This window comes from Fistularia commersonii, chromosome 20, assembly GCF_037954325.1.
Source record: "Fistularia commersonii isolate RoL2024-O1a breed Wild chromosome 20, RoL_Fcom_v1.0, whole genome shotgun sequence".
Taxonomy (NCBI): domain Eukaryota; kingdom Metazoa; phylum Chordata; class Actinopteri; order Syngnathiformes; family Fistulariidae; genus Fistularia; species Fistularia commersonii.
Window position 1 is genome coordinate 12,617,447 of NC_141303.1, and position 18,454 is coordinate 12,635,900.

Consider the following 18,454-nt stretch of genomic DNA (forward strand, 5'->3'; position numbering starts at 1 on the left):
TTATTCATTATTGTTATGTTTTAATTGAAACTCTGGCACAACAATTTGCTTCGGGATAAATAAAGTTGTTCTTATTCTCATTCTTATTCTTATTCTTATTCTTAGTTACTCTGTAAGATAAAGATAAAGATAAAGATAAAGATAAAGATAAAGATAAAGATAAAGATAAAGATAAAGATAAAGATAAAGACAAAGATAAAGATAAAGATAAAGATAAAGATAAAGATAAAGATAAAGATAAAGAAATCACAATAACAATAACACAAAATTTGCGGCTTCAATGACTTTTCCACCCAGAACCAGATTGATTTTATTTTGAAGGATAAGTCACGATACCTCCGGTATAATTACTCTGCCTATAACGGGTTTTGACGCTTGAAAGTACAAGTGTGTTTGCACCACATTGACGTCAGTGCCATTTGATAACGTGGGTGGCAAGACATGAACATGTAATACTGTAGCTGTGTTACCCGTTGCAGGCAACTGTGTCTTTGTCGTTTTTGTGCGCGACGAAAGGATTGTTCCCTTGGAGACGCCGTAGCGGGTGTGTGCGTAACTTCCGCCCGCTCCGAACTCGACAGGAAGTGAATGGAGTACGACGAAAGTGTGAGGGACCCACCAAAACAAACTATTAGAATCGTCTCAACCTAGGCTCTGCACCCCCCGAAAGTTCCCGCTGCAGTCATGGACGGTCTACAGGCGCCCCTGCGGTGTTTCCGGGAGTGCCATTCCGCCGAAATGTTTGTGGATGACGGGGTGAAAACGGTGACTTCGGTGGAGCAGGTGAGCCGAGACGCAGATTAGCTTGTTAGGTAATGCCAATGCTAAAGCCGCTGCGGTTTGAGTGACAGCACGGAGGCGCGTCTGCCGGTAGAAGTGTCAGCGGCTCTATTGTCGGTACCCGGTTAACTGCTCACAAGTCCCGGTTAAGGACCGACAAACACTCACTGACGAACGTCCTAACACGTGGTTAACAAGTTAGAATTTGCAGAACTTCAATGTCAATTAATAAGATGTCATACACCTTAATAAACCAGGTAATACATTATTAATACTTAGTAAACAGGGTAAGATAACCTTAGTTGATCCCCATTGGGGAAATTCCTTTGTCACAGCAGCGTAAAAATTATAATGTCAAAAAAAAGGAAATAAATATAAATATAAATAGAAAGGCAGAAGACAAGAGATAGCAAGACAATAAAAAAAATCCACAAATAAATAGACGGCAGTTAAATAGACAACACCAACAACTTCAGGGATGACAACTTCAAGGAACAGTGAGGGTGAAAAATACACAACTAGAACTAAACAACACTATAAATAATGATAAAAATAAATAGCTGTGAATAAAATAAATAAACAAAGATAGACAGGAGCTGTGCGGGCAGGGACAAACAAGAATAAGAGAGATAGTAGAGTTCGGACATGACGTGAATAAGATTTTAGAATTGTGAAAGCAGCACAGGTGCACTCAGGCCAGTCAGAGTCGAAGAATAATATGCTATGATAAGCTGCTAGGAAGACGTGCTGGAAGTCTTTGAGAGAGAACGTGAAACCTGCTGTCAAGAAGCTAGAGCCACATTGAGTGATTTAAAACAAAATAAACACATTATAAATAGATTTTTAATGGAAAAATAGGTTTATAACAACTTAAATTATGTCCATTTGGGAAATTAATACCTTGCACAAATTAGTAACAGTAACTGTATCTGAAACTAAACTATGAAACTATAAAAACAATACATATATATGTATTGTTTATTATGTGGAAAACAAGCACCACATCTCCTCCTTTAATATTACTCCTGATGCTGATCCCCTGCTGCTAAGAATCACAATAGTGAGTGATTGTTCATAGCAGCCATTCATTTTACACGCCATATTGAGAGATTCTTCTAACTGTAATCTTAAATTGCGTTGTATGTAGTAAAGTCCAATCCAGTCAACAATACATATGGAAAAACATTTTTAATCTATTACAAATGGCCAAAGCTTAAAATCCAGGGCGTATAATAGTGGGGATTTCCTGCTAAATAAGGACAAAGCCGACTTTGTTGGCCCGGCTCGAGGTCACTTAAGGCCTGGTGTTTTGCAGAACACTGTCGGAAACCCTGGAGTATTAAATAGAAAAAATGACCTTTTTAAACAAACACTCTTTGATAACCTTATCATTAAATGTGGCCTTTTGTCAGTGACTAACTGTGTACATTTGTTTCCTGTCTCCTCTTTGTGATTAGAAAAAAGTTGAACACAGCATTGAAGAAGTCATCAGTGTTTACAAGCAAATTCACAGCTTACCACAGTAGGTACCAGCTAATTTTCTAATCTTGCGAAATACAGTATGTGCTGTTGCAGCATTTCCCTCTGTCAATTATGATAGTTCACCAGAAATCATTTAGTACTTAGTTTTACAATGTGAAATCTTGAGTGCCACAGCACTCCATGAATAACTAGGCTATGTCACACCGTCCTCTCGCTTTTGTTGTACGATGGGTGCTTACCATGTGTGTGCAAGTGCATGTGTTTTCATGCAACCACATGGGTGTGTGTAAAATTACAGTCGTTGTGCTCACCACATGAGAAGGCCATTCAGCAGCTGTGTTTGACATTTGGTCTTTTATTTCTTCTGTGGCTGACGCAGATAGAATCTTCCTATTTACACAAACCAGAGTCTATGTTGGAATTCCTTTTGTTCATCTGCTTCCTCCTTGCTGATGACTTACAGGGCTCCTTTTGTCACAGTGACATTCATTCCAATCTGTTTTAATGAAAACCAAACCTTCCCCCAAACACCTATGCAAGACAGAATGTTTTAGGCAGGTGATTAATATTTTATGCCGCCAAAATTCCAAGTTTAATATCAAACGCTTTGTCTGGTTTGAAGATTCCTCATCAAAGCCTTTGCTATTTCTAAATGACATGCCATCCTATTCATTTCAGGCCAACATTGTTGCGGGAGCATCACTACCAATATCTCAAGAAGGGGTTACGTCACTTATCAGATGCTTATGAGGTACAGTAAGCAAATAAGCAAACACATGCACACCAATGCTTCTGCCTTACGTGTTTTGGAAATTGTTCCATCCACAGTTGCTTTTCTGTAAAAACTAGTGCTGACCTGAAAGGCATGAAGACTCCCTGCCTCTCAGCCCTTCCTCTGCTTCACTGGTTTGACTATAAACCCCATTGTATTCCCTCTGAAAACGATATCCTCATCTGATCTGAAGGAGGTCGCCTCCCTGTTTTGTTTTTTTTTCCTTTTTGTTTGAGCTATTCTCTGCTTTCCAAAAAGAGGAGAGAAAAGCTTTTTTTGTCCTCCCAGCCTACAGCTCGCCACACTTACACTTGTAAGTTGCATTCCCATTTACGAGTCGGCCCCGTGGCAGGAACCTGGCCGCGCTGTCACTTCCACTGCGAGCCCTCACAGAGGTCAAAGTCCGATCATGTCCAGTTTGACTTGGTATTCAAATTCATGATGGACCAGCAGGAATTCGGTCCTATCTGAGTTTGAGATTGACTGGCATCGAAATATTTTCATCACACGAAAAAGACAAATCTGGCAAACATTAATTTAAAGGTCACCGTCACAGCAAATATCACAGTAGGCCCTGTGATATAAACACATATCAAGATTCATTTCAACATTTTCGTGACATTGCCTGAAATAGGCAATTAGAAAGTACAAGGGAAAATGATAATCATGAGCAGTAGCATAAAATTGACCAGTTAATTGACCAGAGAAAACCTGTTATAGAAATTCTATATTTTTGCTTTTGTAAGTCCTTCACTAAAGTTAAGATTATGGTTTTCTTCACAATTTTTAGTTCAAAATAAAATGTATTATCACTGTAGGCAATAATATTTTTTTTGTATTCATCCAGCCTATTGTACATTAATAAAAACATAGATTCAATGTTCCAAACTTCAGCCGGAGCATAATTGATTACAGCAGTGCTTGCCAGCACACCCTGATTTAATTTTAAAAGCATTTCTCTTCCCCTGCACTTTCTCTTCTTGGCCTGTCAGTTAAATTTGGTTCAAACAAGGTCAGATTTTCTATTTCCTGCTTGTTAAAGTTCATCCTCTTGGATGGATTGTGTTTCTTCATGTCTCGCCCTCCCAGTAGAGCCAACATACAGTTACGTTATGTTTAAATGGCACTTCTTTTCATCCACCACAACTCTAAACACCTGGTCAGTATCAAAGTGGGTGTTGTGAGAAAAAACAATGTCATGAATCCTCATCGGGAGATTAAATTAACTAAATTAGATCGCCAGCCCCTTTTTATGCTGAACACAAAATGAGGAATGCGCTGCATAAATGGTTAATGGTTCAGTAGAAAATTGCAGCATTCTCTTTATAGGAAATAAGACATTGTGTTATGATATATACAAAAACCAATGTGGAAATTAGATCCCTGCACTAGATAAAATATGTACTAACAACCAGAAGTGGTGTGATATTTTTTCATATACAGTCAGGTCAATAAGAATTTGATTCCCCTGTGACTCTACAAAAGCCCACTTAAAAATCATGGAGGGGTTTAAAATTTTCATCGTTGACGCATTTCTACTGTGAGAGACAGAATTTCAAAAAAAAAAAAAAAATCAGAAATCGTATTGTATGATATTTTTTTTACAATTTAATTGTAAATTACAGGGTCAAATAAGTATTTGATTCCTTGCTTATCAGCCAGATTTCTGCACCACAAAGATCTGTTCCTCTGCTTTTAAAAAATCCAACTACACTCTGCTTATCATTCTAATTGAGTAGCACCTATTTGAGGTTGTTAACTTTCTTAAAGACACTTGTGCACCTCACAATCTGTCAAAAGTGTAGCAGCCAGCATGAGTAAAACCAAAGAGCTGTCAAAAGACACAAGAGAAAACATTGTTGACCTTCACAAAGGTGGAAAGGGCCACAGAACAATTGGCAAGCAGTTTGGTGAAAAAAGAACTACTGTTGGAGTCATTGTCAGAAAATGGAAGAGACTAACAATGACTGTCAATGTCCCTCGGACTGGGGCCCCACGAAAGATCTCTCCTCATGGTGTATCAATGATGCTAAGAAAGGTGAAGAATCAGCCCAGAGCTGGTCAATCAGCTGGGACCGCCATTTCCAAGGCTACTATCAGTAATACACTGAGACGTAATGGTTTAAAATCATGCATCGCATGGGAGGTTCCCCTGCTTAAGTCAGCCCATGTCAAGGCCCGTCTGTAGTTTGCCAGGGATCATCTGGATGATCCTGAGGACTCATGGGAGAAAGTTTTGTGGTCCAATGAGACCAAAATTGAACTTTTTGGTCTTAACTTCATTCACTGTATTTGGAAGAAGAAGCATGAGTATCATCCAAATAATGCCATACCTACAGTGAAGCATGGGGGTTTCAGCATCATGCTCTGGGGGGGAGGGGGGGTTACGGCACAGGGGCCAGGCCAACTACGCTGTGCTAAAGGAGAGGCCAAACGGGGCCATGTATCCCAGCCCCGAAACCTGAGAAATCTAGAGAAGATCCGTGTGGAGGAATGGGCCAAAATCCCAGCTGCAATGTGTGCAAACCTACAGCAACTGTTTGACCTCTGTAATTGTTATCAAAGGCTTCTATACCAAATATTAAAATTGTTTGACTCAAGGGATCAAATACTAATTTGACCCTGTGATTTACAAATAAATTGTAAAAAAAAATCATACAATTTGATTTCCAATTTTATATATTTTTTTGATTCTGTCTCTCACAGTAGAAATGCACCAACGATAAAAATTTTAGACCCTTCCATGACTTCTAAGTGGGAGAACTTGCAGAATCACAGGGGAATCAAATACTCGTTGACCTGACTGTTTATCCTCTGTTTGTGAATCCAACTGATCTCACTTTCTATTTCACTGCTTTAATTGTTCCTCTTATTGCCAATCTGATCATGTGATGTGTGCGACTGTGCAAGCAGTGCCTGGATGCTAGCAGACCGTGGCTTTGCTTCTGGATTCTCCACAGTCTGGAGCTACTCGAAGAGCCCATTCCTCCGGCTGTCGCCTCAGAGTGAGTCACAGACAAACACACTGGGATATATTTCACATGTCAGAAGCAAAGCCAAACTAACGCCGGGGCTTCATTTTTTGCCGTGCAGCATCATGTGAACATATAACCAATTGCAGAATAGCCTCATTGCTGCAATAGTAGGAGTTGTTTGTGCCGGAGACTTGTGACCACTGTATCCCTGAACGGGTTAAGCCAGCAAACTAAGTGCACATACAGTACATGAACTGTACTGAATTTTAAATTTAACTGTTTCAAGTTTTCATTATATTTTTCTTTTTTTTAGCTGATCCCCCAAATTATTGTAAAGAAATTGAAGAGTCATTGTCGGAGATATAAGTAGGAAATCACTGGAAATAGTGATGTGATAACAATGTGGACCCTGAACCAAAAAGTTTACCCACCCCTGGTCTATACTTTATTGTTATTGTTGATCACAATTATAGTCAAAAGGGCTAATCATTTTGATATAGTATTTTATCAATGAAATGTTGCCGACACTAGACAATAACTTCTTTGCTCTGATTGCTAGAGCGCTGCTTTAGTTGTCTGAAGAGGTTGACTTTACATGGTGAGGGCTAGTATGAATCCAAATAAAAAAAAACTACAAGTCATCCCAAGCGCTTCTACTTCAGTGAAGAGAAATATAATAATTGGTCTTCAGGCTGAGCGGTTGTGTTTTCATCAGGTCAGCCGTCATCATCCAAGCTTGGCACTGTGTATTATCTTGCAGGTTTCTGCCATCCCCCTGATTTCAAACGGCACTGCAACCAAAATGTCATTTGATTAAATCGCCGCCGTTCCAAAATAGAATTCCTCCAGCCGACGCTAGCAGTCATCAATGATCGAAAGGTGTGTCAGTAGGCCGGCAGGCTGGCAATGCTAGTGTCAGCAACCAGACACAAAGGTTCTGTTGAAGGAGCAACGACAATACAGCCTACAACCAATGGGTTTTTCGTCTCCCACGAGATGCCAGTTGTTCTCAGGTCAGAAGCTTTGGGCTCGGAAACTAAAGCGCTTTCCCTTTGAACTCAGTCGGCTCCGGGCATCTTTACAGTTTTGTGATTTCTCTCCATGGCACAGGATGAGTAGGGTGCCTGTGAGGTTGGAAAGGTTACAATGGTTTTTGCTCCAGGGCAGCAGGCAGGAGATGGCTGGGGGGGGGGCTGTTTCCACAAGCTGTTCCTGAGAGCAGATGCTGTTCCGGTGTATTCCATTTTTGCTTGTGTGTGTATTGTCTCAAAGGTTTTGAGCGTGACAAGGTGAAGCTATGACAAATAAGAGACACTGCTTTTGGAGGAGGACGAACATAAAAAAAATCATTATTATTAACTGCAGCAAATTGTAGCTGTTAAAATACAAAAAGTTGCATTAATTACATTTGCCCACCACTCCGATTTCTTCAGTGGTTATGGCACAATTTCCCATACTTGTCTCGACCGTATTTCTTCTAGACTATTAACAGATTTGAAGTGCAGCCTGACTGGCTGGCAGAAGCACTAATAGCAGTTGTTATTATTTTAAAATGTTTTTAGACATAGCTAACATCATTATTTTCATCATCAAAACAGCACACTGTAGTCAGACTCACCGACCAATTGGATTTAATCCATAGATAATAATTGCATAATATTCCCTTTAGGTTTTTTTTTTCCTCCCATGCTTCATGCTCTTTCACAAAAACGGTCCCAAAATAACCAAAGGAAACTTCAGGAATCCCAGGTGGAACTACAATTTTGTCAGCCAAAGTATTCCTAACACAAACACACACACACACCCCATACAAACACCTCCCGTCTTTATTCAGGCTGTTTTTCCCACACCATTCAAATCATAAACATCTTCAGCGTCACGGTAATGTAACCAGCAGGGATCACAGCTGCCCTGATTCCCACCTCATTGCAATGCTTTCTGTTTGACCTCAACCTGCAACTCCACTGGTTCTGACCCCCGGTTCTATTCTGTCCAGTGTGTGTCAGTTCTTGGCTCGCTGTCAAAGCCCGACGGGAGGCTTCGCCGGCGGGCCTGGACAGCACGCCCACCTCGCACCCACCTACGCCGCCGTAAATGCCCTTTGCATCATTGGCACAGAGGAAGCGTACAGCATTATAGACAGGTACAGTCCCAGTCAAACATTCTTGTTGTTTCAATGGGGCTCTTGCATCATTTTCTTCTTATTTTTCTTATATTCAAACAATATTGGGAAAATGTGAAAATCTTATAAGGTGGAAAAAGTATCAGTGCATCTCTGTATTAGGAAATTTAACTCATTTTTATTCTAAGATATTAATATATTTCACATACCTTCATCGTACTTACATTCCACAGGGGTTGAGAGCGCTCTCAAATTTTGATCTAAGCTTTAGAAACACTGGAAAGCCCAGAGGTTCTGCGGAATGTCGCATATTGTCTCAGACTGTAATGTCAACATCACACACTTTCATCTGCTTACTCTGTTGACAGCTCACTGCTCAGTTTTTACATCGTAGGAGACCTTAAGCCAGAAATGTGTCATGAAGACCATGTGTACTACAAATACCGCACAGACACAAATGTCCGTCGGTGTTTCACCGTGAACAACACAACCCAAGATTAAGACTAGTTCTGAAAAACAACCAGTGCAGTGCAGTTAAACACGCAGTCCGCTATAACAGCGTTAAATGTGGAACTGTTCAGCATTTGTTTTTATTCTCACAATCAGGGAGAAGCTATTAGTGTTCCTCTGGTCGGTGAAGCAACCGGACGGTTCCTTTGTGATGCACGTCGGAGGGGAGGTGGACGTCAGGTAAGGAGCCAGAAGGCCACGCTCTATTCTGCATTCTCGCTTTCAAAACAACGGGAGGGCTGTCCTTTGTGCAGAGGGAATTGCGGCGGATTGTCAGGCTGGCTCTCAGTGAATCACTTGCTAGCCTTGATGTGGCAGGGAAATTTGCATAAGGAGTCCACATATCTGTTTCCCTTGGACTTTCTCTTTTATTGTTCCACAACAAGAGGAGAAATGCCCAATAGATTCCTCTTACATAAGACTGAATTTGTCGTTCAACTTTTTTCCTCTATTTCGTTCGTTTCGTGTGTGTGTGCGTGCGCGAGCGCCCATGTGCGTGTGTGAGAGTGGGAGCTTACACGTCTCTCTTTGAGTCACTGTGTAGCAGCAACTTCTTACGTGGAATTTACTGTTAACTTCTGTCACAACAAAGAGCCTGGTAACATTTTCACGCTCAGAGAAGGGTGCTATATGTCAGCTTATTACTATTGTGCTGTTACAATGCATCAGCATGTGCGTGTGTGCGTACGCACGTGTGTGCTCACTGTGGAAATCATATGTTCTTAATCTTGAGATTGCACAAGCTTCTCATTTCTGCACATCCAGAGGGTCTCAAATGGTTTTTTTTATCAACCTTAGAAGCTGCTGGATGAATTCATTACATCAAGGAACTTCAAGAATCACCCAAAGTTGATTCACACCTATTTGTTTTTTTCCACCAACTTGGAAACCACCGTACGTCCACGCATTAAAACGACTTTTGAGTGCGATTCAAATATGATTCATGAAAGGTTTCACACACACCAACTCCAGCCCGACAGTGTTTGGTAACTAAAAACAAGTGTTTTAAATATCAGGTCCTTATTCCCGGAGTTTAAACCATGGAGGGCGAAAATCCAGCCAGGAAGAGGTTCCTTTTTGCTCATCCATCATGAGCATCATCCATCAACAGTAAATAAAATGTACACTTTTATAGAGCGCAAGTAATGGGAGTTTAACACATCACAGGAAAGTGCATGTAATTCAACATTGCATATAAACTGTCATAATAAATAGAAATGCCAATTTCAACTTAAAATATGCAAGAGTCTTAAGATCAGGAAGAAAAAGTTAGGAGAGAAAGAGGAAGAATGTACACTTAAAGGAAATAAATTTCTGCTTTGGGTTTTTCAACCTAGCTAAGATTGAAAGAAAACTTGTTCAGAACCAAGATTCAACACCAGATAGGGAAGTGTTTCTGTTCCACGGAACAGAAAATAAACCCTCAATGAACGCACTGGATTTTGGACGCACAAAGATTATCTTGTCCAGTAATAAGCATTCAGTAAAAATATTTGATCAAAAAAAAAAGGAATCTAGCTCGGTCAGTTCTTCTGTGCCAGTTTCAGATGTCAAAAGTTATGTACACTAAATATTAATTGTTTTGTCCACTGGCATCAATGTTGATAAATGATCCTACAATGAAATTTTTACTCACATAATTGTTTCAGTAATGAGAGACGCACTTCCTGTCAAGCCGTCATCTTTTGACGTAAAATGAAAATGCAGAGATTTCACACCTGCACTGACACGCTGTTGAGGCACAGAGTCTTAATTTTATCAGTATACCAGCAATGGTTTGCCTTGTTTATTTCTTTATTTAGTAAACCTGCCTGTTGTAAATTCGCTGGTCTTGAGTTTGGTGAGAAATAACAATAGGTCATCCGATGAAGAAGAGCAGGGGGTTGTGAGAGTGATTTATTCAGAGTGACTAAATTTGTTATCTCATGTGAGCAGACATCCCTGAGTGATGGAGCACATTATCAGTTTTGCTCTTTTTACCTTTTGCTGTCACTTGCAAAAGTGGATATGATTGTTAGCCTCAGAGAAGTACCAGTAAACACAGGCAACACTTGTAAAACCATTGTATTGTTGTTTTTTGCTTCCTTCAAATATGTCACAATACACAGCCGCATTCCTCAGTTCTTGTAAATAAAAAAAAAAAAAAAAGATATTATTTCTACCCTCACACCTGGAATGTTTTAAGAATGCAAGAAAAAGACCCCGCAACGTTCCCTTAAAGTGACTTCGGTGTTCAGTTGAATCCCCTCAGAACCCAAGAGGGCGCTGCAGGTTTGTCAGCTTTGCCTGACTGATCTGCCTCCGACCCTTCACCATTTCAGCTGAAATTGGGAATTTCAAATTCTGAAAATAAACTATAGTTATAGGCGACATCGTGGCACGGGAGGTAGAGCAATCTTCTTTGGAAGCGAACACTCTTAATTCAATTCCCGGCTGCTCTTTGTGTGTCGAAGTGTTGTTGAGCAAGACACTGAACCCTTAACTGCTCCCCTGGTTCATGGAGTAGACATGCAAATAAAAGTGCGAGTGTCAGCGCAGGAAGAGCAGACTGCCTGTTTGTTGTTGATCCGTATCTGTGTTTTGCCTTCCCAGGAGTGCATACTGTGCGGCTTCTGTAGCATCGCTCACAAACATCCTCACGCCAAAGCTGTTCGAAGACACGACCAACTGGATCCTCAGGTACGACCCTTTTATCCGCTCACCTACCCACCCACATCGACTCCTGTGAGCAGGCCCAGAGTGCAGCGCCGCATCGTTTTCCCCTGTGTGTGTGTATGTGTGTGTGTGTGTGTGTAGGTGTCAGAACTGGGAGGGGGGCCTCAGCGGGGTGCCAGGGTTGGAGGCCCACGGCGGCTACACTTTCTGCGGCACGGCAGCTCTCGTGATCCTGGGCAAAGAGCACATGCTGGATCTCAAAGCACTGCTGGTGAGAAACTCCCGGGGTGCTCACACGTACCCTGGTTACAGTTTTACAGAGGCTAATTTTATGGTCATTCATTGGTTCATTCATCATCTACCCCGCTAATCCTGCGCTCAGTGTCATGCTGGGCCGCAGGCTTTCCCAGCTGTCATTTTGCGAGAGGGAGGTTCAACCTGCACCGATGGCCAGTCGATCGCAGGGTCACATGCAACTATACAAATTGGGCAGTTTAGGGTCTCCAATGAACTGTTGGAGGAAACTGGATAGACTGGAGGAAAACCGCACAGACACGCAAACTCCACACAGAAGAGGCCCTCCTGTTGGAATCAAACCAGGGATCACGGAAAAGCTAATCACTGCACTACTTAATCAAGGATCACATAATCCTCGGGTCCTTGGCACTGAAAAGGTGCTTTTAGGGTCACAGCAGTGTGCTACCTTTATCAGAGCATGGATAAAATAAAAATTCAGTCTTACATCTCCAGGTCGACCAGATTCCTCCCTGCCAAAGACTCAAGTCAGTTTGTTGTAGCTGTATTTCTGCTGAGTAGTTATCAGCAGAGTAAGCCACCTGTACTGCACTCCCCGCCCATTGTGAGGTGCCAGTAAGCGTAGCGAATGTCAAATTCTGCGATGGAACGATGGAAAATCACTAAACAACACTTAATGCGAAGCGCCGTTTAACCTTCCGTATCCGTTCGGTATACGTTCAATCGTTTGTTTTTTTTCCTTTGCTGGTTTTTATTCATAGATTCTCGCCTGCAGGGGGATCGTCACGGGTAAACTGGCAATTAGTCACCTCCGAAAACAAAAAAATTACTTTTATGGTCATTAGTGACGGCTACAAAACGACAAAGGAAATTCCTTCAAAATGACAAGAGAATGAGCATAACATCGGAAAGCAAACTGTGTCTGTATTTAAATGATATGTCTGAAGGTCAGATCAATGATGTTGCATTGAGATGACCTTTAGAAGCACAGACAGTAAATAAGAGTGGAATTTAACTGTTTTTTTGTGTATCTAAGCCAAATTATCAAAGAAGAAACCTGGAGTATCGTGATATTTATCAGTCTATTGCATGTGGCAACGCAGCAGAAGACAGAATATGTCTCCTCTCAGAGCTTCTCTTAATAGTTTGCAAAACAAGTACTTGCACTGATTTTTATGTTAATAGATTTGGCCTCTAGTATTTTTATACTTTATTATAGGAGTATAATCAACAGAGTTATCATTGTCCCAAATTTCCACCCTTAGTTAAAGTATGTGTGCTGTTACCCAGTAAAGACCCAGGTACCAGCTTGGACCCAGTAGATCCCCAGATTAGACCCGAGCTGAAATCAAACCACGATATTTCTCAATCACCCCGTTCTCGCCGAAGACTGCATGGCCAATAATTGGTGGTTACTAGAAACAGTACTGTAGAATTCCTTGCCGTTGGGAAAAATAAGCTGCTTTTTCTTAATTCCTATTTCCCGTGGTCCTGTGCGTGCGGCCCCCGTACTGTCAGTGATGCATCCAGGGACCGAGTAATAACAGCAGGGAGTGGCGAGGAGGATTTTAAAAACCCAGTTAAAGGCCTGTTGCCCGTGTGTCCTCCTCAGCGGTGGGTCGTCAGCCGGCAGATGCGCTTCGAGGGAGGCTTCCAGGGCCGCTGTAATAAGCTGGTGGATGGCTGCTACTCTTTCTGGCAGGCTGGACTCCTGCCCCTTCTCCACAGAGCCCTGTTTAAAGAAGGTACCCCACTCCACCCCACACTGGCCCAGCACCCCCTAATGTATAAAAACTCAGGCCGCTCACAGTGGGGAATCAAGCTCCCATCTGTCCATGATAAGATGAGTAAAACCAACTAAACCAAAAGGGGGGGGAGGTTTTTCCAAAGTCTGGAAGATCCAAAGTGCCTTCCCCCTCATCACCTTCATTACCAAGAAGTCAGTAACCCTTTCTTTAAAGAGCTAGATATTTCCCACCAGCTCATCTGAATGTACAACCCCCCCCCCCCCCATGAAAAATAAAACACATGATGTGCTTCTCACACCATCTCTCCGCAGAGGAGTGGGAGTGGGGGGCTGGTCAGTGCAGCAGCCTTGCAGCTTATTTTCCAAGAAATGTTTTTGCCTGGTTTGTGTTTCCTCTGGAAGCTCCCAGGGGATGAGCGCGGGGAGGAACGCTTTCCATCTAACATTTAAGTCCCTCTGGCTTTTAACACTGGCAAACATCAGCCATGGTAACGCGCTTATAAAAATTTTATAGCACAAATCCTCCCAGTCTTGCTTCTGTCAGACAGTGATCAATATCGGCTCAACCGGTGTCCTATTTTTGGGACGGACCCCGACTCTGACTGTTCTGATGTTTGAAGAATAAAAATGTAGTCTTATTTTGTTTTCTTTTTTTTGGGATGTGCTCACAGACAGGAATGAAATGTGGGAGTGAAATGTTACAGCCAGATAAATGCATTGATGAGTACAACTCCATAAAACTAAACATTTTAAAAATTTTGGAAGAAAAAAATCATAGCATTCTGTCATTAAAATGAATTCACTTAAATGCATACAGTATGTGTATGTATGTGTATGTGCATACACATGCAGTGCTTATGTCCCCTGCTGTAAGTCACTTTGGATAAAAGCGTCTGCCAAATGTAATGTAATGTAATAATGTAATGTAATGTGTATGTGTGTGTGTGTGTGCGCGCGTGTGCAGGGGAGCTGGTGCTGAGTCGACAGAGGTGGATGTTCGAGCAGCAGGCCTTGCAGGAATATATCCTCCTGTGCTGCCAGAACCCGACGGGGGGGCTGCTGGATAAGCCTGGAAAGTCAGTACCATGCCATCTGGACACACACATTCTTTACACACTGAGATACAACAAATACAGTTCCACTCCGTTCACACACCACTCCACTGCCACTTTGTGTCGTCTAATCCAGATCCAGAGATTTCTACCACACGTGTTACTGCCTGAGTGGCCTCTCTATAGCTCAGCATTTCGGCAACATGGACCTCCATCATGAGATGATCCTCGGCAAGGAGGAGAACCGACTGGTGAGGCCGCGGCGGAATACGGAAGGGGGAATGATTCATTTCGCATAATGGTTTTGGCTCAGCTCCTTGGGGGACAATTTTTTGCAAACATGTAGATCACAACACTGCACACAAATCAATGTTTTTCAATAGGTTTCATAAATATAATACAATATAAAATCCCTTTTCATGACATTGTGGTGCCCCCCCCCCAACCCCAGGGAAAAGAGAGCTCAGCGTGTCTCCGGTTGGGTCTGTTTGCAACCACCAGGGGGCGCCGTCGCGGATCTGAGCAGAAAGTCTGAAAATTCTGCACCTCCCTCTGTTTTCTTGGCTGGGTCCCTTGACGGTCATGGTTTCGTCCAAAGTGGCGACACGTTCCCTTGTGTTTCGTGTTTGAAAAATTGCGCAGGAGAGGGTCGGGGGTATTTCAGGGTGCGGCCTCCTTTTGATTGACAGGCCCCTTTACCATAGTGGCACTGATTCAGAGCAGAGGCCCTCCATCCACCTGCCCATGCAAACGCTTTTCACTCAAGGCATTAAAAAAATGAAGGTTAAGAAGAAGAAAAAGTCCTTCAAGCAAAGAGTATAGGGGTAGTCTCCCAGGCCAAAGGTGTACGGCTTGTCGCTGACATCGAATAACACTTCAGAGTCCGTGGTTTTTGCACCTAGCACACCACAGAACTTCCAGATGTCGAACATAGCAGACTTGATTTCTCCATTCGCCCATTTTCTCTCTGCCTTTTGGTTGACCGTCTTTTCTGCACCCCGCCATCAAATTTATTTTTTTCCTAATTTCTTCACGTGAACAAGAAAACGTGCTGATTCTTCCAAGTATGATGGATTATTTTTCTCCTCGGGTCACAATTTGACACGAGTAGCAAGGTTGTGACGGATGTCTGGCGGCAAATGTAAAGAAGACAAACGGCATGTGGTTTCACTCAAGAGACAAGAAAGACACCAGCTGCACTGCTGGGCTTTATTTTCCTGTTTCCTGTTGTATTAGTGACATCGCTCGCATATTGCTCAGATGGCTTTGTCTCTTTCGTGCATCAACCTTGAGAATGTAAAGTATCATTCTGTTGCCAGGATTAAACATGGGGTTATTCTTATCTATTTATTTGAAGCACAACATCCAGGAAGCTTTGTTCCAGCCCTGCGTATGTACGACTTCCAACCCATCCGTGCGACCAAATGCAAAGCATCTTCCGACGGACATTGAATCTCTTCTGTAAATTTCTTTAGAGGAATGTACTAATTTGGGGGCCTGTTAAAGTACGTTAGAGAGACATTGGATCATCTGTTCAGAGGTCAGCCGTAAAAGCACCATTAAAAAAGTAATTAAGAACCGTGTAGAATAGTGTGGTTCGTGTATCATTTAAAAAAAACTGGATGGTGGAGGTATTTCATTTTGCTATTACATCCTCAGTTTCGATATGCTTGAGCCATTACATACACAGTCCAAAAGAGGAAATACAATATAAAGTGACTGCCCTGATAAAGTGAATGTCCGGTTCTGTCTGCAGGCCCCGACTCATCCCGTTTACAACATTTGCCCGGATAAAGTCGCCCAGGCCCTGCAGCACTTTCTCCGACTCCCAGTTCCAGACGATGACAAGCAGCACACCGCCCCGGATGGCGACAGACTGTCGGACCCCGCCACCGCCTGCAGCCCTGACGACCATCAGTCCTAGTTAGTCCTTGGTGGAGACATCGCTGCGCGTGAACCCGCCTGCACCGGGGAACGGACTCAACCAAGCAAACTGCAGTCAACTCAGATGTGGAGGAGCCCAAAATACAGTTCTAGAGGGCAGAGCCTCGGTAGAGAGGAGAGCCGTTAGCTGGAGGTCCCCGAGTAAAGGTCAGCCGAGTGCGGGACCAGCTTCCCGGGAAGCTGAGTTATTGCTTGCAATGCCTTTTGTTGTTGTTCTCTGAAATAAAAAGGTTTCACTTTACTCGTTTACACGTTAATAAATCCTTATGTAGCACTTTTCACAATTAATTCCTTTCATTCCGTGACGTCGACACACTATACACCCAAGCAGGTGCACAAAACAAACGCACACAAAATCACCCACGGGTCATCTTAGAGGACGACATGAAGCTTAGCAAACTTCAAAATGATAGACTAGTTTTTCCTGAGTTTATAAGAGCAAGAGAATCAATAAGCAGAGTCAATTTCACCAACGGTCTGTTCATTAAACATTGACGCATTTTGAGGCTTCCACCATGGGAGGGGCATTGAGGACACTTCCCCATTGACCAGATTTTTAGTGGTCACAAAATAAGCTAGAAAAAGGGTAATGAGATGTGCAGTGTGAGACAAGTCAGCAAAGCTGGGCTTACACCTTGGGATTTTGAGAAGACTCGTGGAAGACTATCATCTCGCACCAGCTCACATCAAAAGACTTGTTTTTAGAGTTATAGGTCTTGGCATTGCCCTGAGACTACAGACTGGATCTTAAATGTAAAGATTTTGAAAAGACTCGTGAAAAACTACAGGTTGTTAATCCGCCCATCGTGCAATGCTTTCCCATCATGCTGGTACCAAGTTTCCTGTTTCTGGCTTTGTCAAAGCTCATCTATTGGTTGTTGATTCAGTCGCTGCGGTAACATAACACATCTAGACTCGGCAAAGACTGAGCTACGACTGCGCTGAGACTGTGATACCATCAGCTCACACTTAATGACCGAGATGACAAGAACGCACTGCGACTCCAGTTAGATTCCCCTTTAACTCCTCGAATTTCCCTCCGACTTCCAACTGACTGGAAATTCACAAGGTGTAAGCCTGGCACAATGTAAATAAACCTGCTTTGTGCTGAATGAAGTGTAATCTGTGTGTCGGATCACCAGGTGACCCCCCCCAACCCCTCCTGAGAGCCCAGACATTCCAGGGTTTTGATGTGAAGCTTAAGAGGACAAATGGCCACGCTGCAGGTCCTAACCTCTACCCATCAGGTAAGTTTGCATTCATGTGCTGAGTCAGTGAGGTCGGCAGTGGATCGCATTTAAGGACAGCTGTTTATGGGAACCTGCTGGTTCCACAGAGAATTGCTCCGTCACACCGATGCTCCTTTTCGGGACGGTAGACATCTAACCAGGTCTGTGACATCACAGCAGCCTCAGGGCGCCGTATTTTAAGTAAACGCATCAATCGGCTATTGCTTTCAAAGATCGCCACAGCAAATCATCTGCCCCCACCTATTATTCTCTGCATCCTCTTCTCTCAAACCAACTAACTTCATGTCCTTCACACAATCCATAAATCTCCTTTTTGGTCCCTCTCCGCTTCACCCTCAGTGTGCCTCTTCCTAGGTATTCATTATCCTTCCTCTACACGTCCAAACCATATCAATCTGACTATCTAAAGAACATTTAACATGTGCTGTCCTTCTGGTGGACTCATTCCTGATCCCATCCATCCTTGTCACTCCCAAACAGGACCTCATCATCTTCATCTTTGCTACCTCCAGTGTTTTTCTAAATGCCACTGTACACAGATTGCCACACCGGTCTCACCACCATCTTGTACACTGACACTGCTCACAAGAACATCTGGAGGATGACAAATATGCATAAAGTCATATTCAAAGTGTTTTTTCTTCACAGTATCTGCTGCCTGCAAATATTTGTAAGAGGCTTCACTTGTATTCAAAGATCCGTCCTTTAAAAAAAATAAATTCTGATTTTAGTTTTTGAGGTGCTCAGTAGTTTTCTGCCAGTTTTGATGCCTAGCCAAAAGGTGGAATCATCATCAAGGTATAACCCTGACAGATTATTCAGGTCTCTCTGCTGTCTGGACCCCTGCAGGGATCCAGGGGAGACCAAAGAAACCTGATGATGTGGGGAAAAAAAAAGTTGCTAACCCCAT

The 18,454-nt window shown here is 42.7% G+C and overlaps 1 protein-coding gene across 1 annotated transcript; it reads left to right on the top strand.

Annotated features, from left to right (window-relative positions):
- The first annotated feature begins 549 nt into the window (after positions 1 to 549).
- fntb (farnesyltransferase, CAAX box, subunit beta) lies at positions 550 to 16,578 on the top strand. Its single transcript, XM_086167045.1, has 12 exons — positions 550 to 783; positions 2,238 to 2,302; positions 2,941 to 3,013; positions 5,948 to 6,039; positions 8,006 to 8,152; positions 8,738 to 8,821; positions 11,234 to 11,320; positions 11,438 to 11,567; positions 13,164 to 13,296; positions 14,263 to 14,374; positions 14,487 to 14,601; positions 16,107 to 16,578. The coding sequence occupies exons 1-12, from the start codon at positions 685 to 687 to the stop codon at positions 16,272 to 16,274; spliced, it is 1,305 nt and encodes a 434-aa protein (XP_086023171.1). The 5' UTR covers positions 550 to 684; the 3' UTR covers positions 16,275 to 16,578.
- Positions 16,579 to 18,454: the final 1,876 nt, after the last annotated feature.

What these genes read in the sequence shown, in the direction of transcription:
- fntb (XM_086167045.1), top strand. Translation starts at nt 685, where the DNA reads ATGGACGGTCTACAGGCGCCCCTGCGGTGTTTCCGGGAGTGCCATTCC. An exon ending in CAAATTCACAGCTTACCACA is followed by an intron (nt 2,303 to 2,940) that starts GTAGGTACCAGC and finishes TATTCATTTCAG; the next exon opens with GCCAACATTGTTGCGGGAGC. An exon ending in GCGTACAGCATTATAGACAG is followed by an intron (nt 8,153 to 8,737) that starts GTACAGTCCCAG and finishes TCTCACAATCAG; the next exon opens with GGAGAAGCTATTAGTGTTCC.